Below are 5,413 nucleotides of genomic sequence, written 5' to 3' on the forward strand. Positions count from 1 at the left end.
CAAAAAAAAAAAAAAAATCTGAAAAGAAAATGAAAATTTTTTGTTTTTTTTTCAGCGGGAGGGAACCTCCCCGTTCAGGTACGTGTGGCGCTACCCTGTCCTTTTCTCCCCCCCTCTTTTCACCAGTACCCTAGTTCTAGCTTCTATCAGTTCCCTCCCACTCCCCACCTTCTTCTTGTGCTAGTGAACCAGTGCCCCACCACGCCGTGACCACCTCCTTCGTTTTTTTTTTTCTTTTGGTCTTTTCTCGACGGGAATCTCTCCCTCCGCCTCCCGCTGCAACGGTCTTCCCGACCGCAGCCGTTTCGGCTGTGTGTACGTGTGTCTTTTTTTTTTTCTCTTTCAACTGGGCCTGACTGGCAATAGCAGCCACCAACTATAAAAGAAGAGCGAAGCAGCTTCAGAATTCACAGTAACTCCGTCGTCGTGAAAGTAAGCTTTTCGTTCGGTTTTCATTCTCTCGTCTCTCTCCGAGAAATCGAAACATTTGAAGCGACCAAAGAGTCAACAAAGCCCACGAGGACACCGTCACATCGACCGGTTCAAATCAATTCAGTTGTCTTTTTGCCCGGCTCATAGAGTTCGAGATTCCGTAGGAACCAGTGCCGGTCATATAGCCCCAACGCCTACACAGTAACGTACGCATACACGTCAAGAATGAGGGATTACATCTGGTTGCTACTAGGTAACAATTACCGACCTGTTCGCAGAGCTTTCTTTCTTTTTTCTATATTGGTCTATACCCTTCTGTGTATACAATTCCCTATGCGAGGGCAGCGCTGACAAGAGTTGAACGCCCATTCATCACGACCTTCCTCATCGTCTATTGTTTGGCGATCGATTTTTGTTGGGGCCGGCCAATGAGTTCATCCAGCCAGATGTGATGAATTTTGCGCGGTTTATCTAACAGAGAGATTAGATTTATTTTTGATTTGAAGGATTAGTTTATAATCAAGTCAAAAATCGGATTCAAGGTTGAATTTAAATTAAAAAAAAAGGGAAGAACAAAGAGATTCCTTTTTCGGTTTTTTAGTGCGTGAATTCAACGTCATTTTTGTCAGCCACCAAAATCAATCAGGCAACGATTGATGATCGATTGCTCCGTGATGGATCGGGTTCCTGCTGTCCATATCCTTTGTGGCTTATGAGAACTTAGAAATAGACACCCAACATTGGCGTGGGATTATTCTTACGACCGAACGTGGGTGGTCTGTGGATTTAAAGAGCGGCGCGTTACACCGCAACTGTTTTACAACCCACTAGTCGGATCAAAGTAAATTTTAGTCTCGTCATTGTCGAAGAAAGGCAACATTTGCACAAACATTGTGGCACGTTCTACTTGTAATGTTTTTTTAGTAACACGTTTCTTTGATGTTCCATTTATTCTTTTATGGCGGCCTGGATTCTGGTGATCGTTACGATGATCAGTCGCTTTGGCCAGCGTTCAAGCGCAATACTATTACCCACAACCGTCTCCGCCGTTCGAAATTCCAACACCTGTGGATCCCAGCCCTGCACCGTCTACCCAAGCTCCTACACTTGCACCGACGACTCAGCCTCCCCCACCGCCACCTACAGTCGCACCGGTTGTCGGTAAGTGGACGACCAGCAGTTTTGGGCTAACTGAATCGATGAGATTTGAATTTCAATTTCAATGATTTTCTGGTCATTTTTAGAAGAATACACGACGCCTAGTCCTCCTCCCCCGACGACAGCGGCCCCAACGACGCTCCCTCCGCCACCGCCGACAACTACCGCGGCTCCAACGACCGTTTACGTTCCTCCACCTCCACCTCCCACTACAGCGGCACCTACACCAGCACCTACACCAGCGCCTACACCGGCCGTAGAGTATCTTCCACCACCACCAAGCACTACCCTACCACCTCCACCACCACCACCCCCAACCACTACCCTACCCCCTCCACCACCACCAACCACCACTGTACCCCCTCCACCACCCCCCAACAACCACTCCTACCCCCTCCACCACCCCCAACCACTACCCTACCACCTCCACCTCCACCAACCACGACCCTACCACCTCCACCTCCACCAACTACCACCTACGCTCCCCCACCTCTGGAGTATCTACCACCAGTGACATCTCGGCCAGTGCCCGTGCCAACTGAGAATCCTCTTTTCCCCGATGCCAACGAGAATCAACAGGTGAGCATCTTATTCCCAACAGCCGCACCGACGACAACGACAACGACCACCACACCCGCTCCAGTTGTCGTTGTAACGACACAGCGTCCAGCACCTCCACCACCTCCACCAGTGCAACCCGTCCTTACCGAATCGCAAGAGGAGATCGCCTTCTGGGACTTCCGTGAATCGATTCCCGGCGAACCGGAATTGGACTACCCAATTTTCGATAAGATTCCGGTCACAGCTTTCACTTGCGATGACAAGATCGACGGTAAGTTTGTAACGTAAAACAATGGCCGTGGCGGTTTTCACTTTCCATGTTGTCTCCACAACCACGAAGAGATGATGTAATCGATGAGCGATCATTTATCCCGCAGGTTATTACGCTGATGTTGAAGCGCGTTGCCAAGTGTTCCACGTCTGCACAGCCATTCCGGATGGAACGTCTATCAAGAATTCCTTCCTCTGCCCTAACGGAACCATTTTCAACCAGGAAAATTTCGCTTGCCAATGGTACATTTCATTTGCAGCCATTTACAATAACTTTTTATTTTTTAACCTGAAAAATACCTGAATTGATTAGGTGGCCTGACGTCGAGTGCGCTTCAAGTTCCGATTTTTTCTCTTTGAATGAAAATATTGGCAAAATCCCTGAACGCTTACTTGGCGATGAACAGCAAGTTGTTATCGCTGCTGCTTCTCCCATTGCCGTAGTAGCTCCAGCACCGGAGCCAGCCAAGGCCGCTGAGCCCATTGCGGTAGCCGTTCCACTTCCGGCAGTTATCCAACCGGCCGTTCAGGCCCAGGCTATTGCCGTTTCGCAATCGGTGGTTGAACCTGCCGTAGCTACTGCCTCCGCCGCTGCGGTCGTCATCCCCGCTCAACTGGATTCAGTTGCCGCCGTAGCTGTTCCAGCTCCATCAGAAGCCGTTGCTGTTCCGGCTGCTGAAATCGCTTATGAATCCGCAGCTGCAGCTTCGCCTGAGGTTCAGGCTGTTATTATTCCCGAGCTTATCGCTCCAGTCGAGATTCCGGCACCAGAGGTCATTTCCATCCGCGACGAACCGGTTCAACAGGTAAATTGATTAAGGCCTTGATTTGATTTATGAATTGATTGTGTTTATCAGCATTTTGCGAATGTCCAGGTGGTTCAAGTCGCTCTGCCCCAGGCTCCCAGCAGCCTCTATGAAACTCCGGATGCCAGCTCCTCTGGTGCTCAATACAAGTACTAAGATGCGGATGCAATCGGACAGAGCCTTCTCCCCACCTTCAACCCAAAAAAAAAAAATAATAATAATAAAAATGAAAATGATTCGAAATTGCGATATCCAAGTAGGCGCGTTCGTGGTGGAGAAAGCTACCAAAACCGATCATCAGACATGATTAGGATATGCAAAATACTCCCCCCTCTTCTCCGGCCCTTTAAAAAAAAAAAAACCAACAAAACAGAAAATCGAAAAAATCAGAATATCCGGTATTTTTTTTAAACACCTATTATACATACGAAGCTTTCCATCAATTTTAGAGCGCTAACGTGTATATTTTGTACGGAAAGAAAGCCGTCTTTTGAAATGGCCTTTCTCCCCCCCTTTTTTTTTTTCTCTTTCCATCCTCATCCAACTTACCCCGAAACGCCAGACGCATGTAACATAATACTATGGCAAAAAAAAAAAAAGAAAAAGACGAATGCTTTCAACATCAGCCAACCGTTCAAAACGTAGGATTTCGTTTTTCATTTTTTTTTTTTTGGGCTCCAACACCTGTCAAGTCAGACACGGACGATAAACTCGGAAGAGATGGACTAATTTTTTTCTCTCCCCCCCCCATAACTTCCCCAAAGATTCTGACTGAAAAGAATCCTATTTTTTTACACCGTCCAGCAGTAGCCGTCTTATTATGACTTTTTCATTCACGAAACGAATACAATGAGTGTCAAACTATCAATCGTAATTTGATTTCATTCATTTGTTATTTCGTCGTTTTTTGTGTGTGTATCATTATTATTTTTACCTCTTCAACTGCTTTTGAATGAAGCCATAAAAACATGCGAAAAATGCATGGCTGTCGTCATTTTTTATGTGTCTCCCTTTTGTGGCGCGCGGAGGAAACACGGCCGGTGGTCGCATCTTTTTTTTACGACCGTCTCCTTTCTGTGTCACTCAAGGATTTCCATCGAGAACGCAAAAGGACATCGATATGGATCTCTCTATAGACGCCCAGTGAAAGACATCGTTTAGTCGAAATCCACGACTGTCTCACGACACGATATTCACCTTTGGCGACGTCGAACATGTTGGGCATGTCAAAGTGGGACACACAAAAACAAAAAGGAAGAAACACGTGACAAAAGATGGCGACAATGTTCACGAAGCCAAAAAGAGAAGGTATCAAAATATTGAAAGAAAATCCGAATTATCTCGCTATCGATTGTTAGTGTAATTTGGCTTTGAACGAAATTCTGCCTATTCAAAGAAGATTTAGAAAGGCCAGCTCCCATTCACCGGACGCTTTCCGAAAATCCGTCCATTCAGAACGTAAAAAGGCGGGCAAAACAGCCGCTGTATTGCGACTTTACCTTAAAAGGTGACAAAAGTGAAATGTCTTTTCGTTCTTTTTTGACCCTTTTATTTATTTTTTTTTGTCGTCAAGATGCTCACGTTGCGCCCTCCGACGACCGACCTAAATATTTCGTTCGTTCTTTTGAAGATGACTTTCCGTTTCGTTCGACTTGGTTCAATCTCGGCTGACGATCTTATATTTTTCATTCGATATTCATTTATCGTGTTGCGAACGACGTTGGGGTTACGGAATTTCACGGCCGTTGCGGTTTGGAAAATTGACTCTTCCGAAAACATCCTTTCTCTATCTGAACTCCTTGTGCCATCCGCAATCGTGTTTTTTTTTTTTTTAATATTCACGAACACATAAAGGGAAAGGTGGGCGACCTTGTAATGCGGAAGAGACCGGCCTTGAAAACGAAAATTACTTGGAACAAAGATGATCGTGTAGGTGGAATTTGTAGGAGACAAAATCTTTGGCCGTGAGCATCACCCGCTCACGATGAACCCCAAATTGGGGGATTTTTCCCCCCGCCGTTGGCAGTCATTATCTAACCGAGGCCAGTTTTTCAAAATGATGAGGGCAGCGAATTTGCATATCAGTGTGTCGCGCGTTCCAGATATGATCGCTTCCTCAATTCCGCGTCAGCGTACATGAAAATGATTTCGTTCAAAAATGCGCCAGTGTTTGTTTTTTTTTAAAG

General features: G+C 46.2%; 1 protein-coding gene across 1 annotated transcript; it reads left to right on the top strand.

Moving 5' to 3' along the window:
* The first annotated feature begins 398 nt into the window (after positions 1-398).
* On the top strand, positions 399-4,095 carry LOC116917922 (pollen-specific leucine-rich repeat extensin-like protein 2). The gene is given in 7 exon segments (XM_032923542.2): positions 399-685; positions 1,429-1,593; positions 1,677-1,970; positions 1,973-2,422; positions 2,529-2,664; positions 2,735-3,227; positions 3,297-4,095. Coding segments are annotated over 7 exon segments (1,653 nt in total). The 5' UTR covers positions 399-657; the 3' UTR covers positions 3,384-4,095.
* Positions 4,096-5,413: the final 1,318 nt, after the last annotated feature.

This window comes from Daphnia magna, linkage group LG2, assembly GCF_020631705.1.
Source record: "Daphnia magna isolate NIES linkage group LG2, ASM2063170v1.1, whole genome shotgun sequence".
NCBI lineage: Eukaryota > Metazoa > Arthropoda > Branchiopoda > Diplostraca > Daphniidae > Daphnia > Daphnia magna.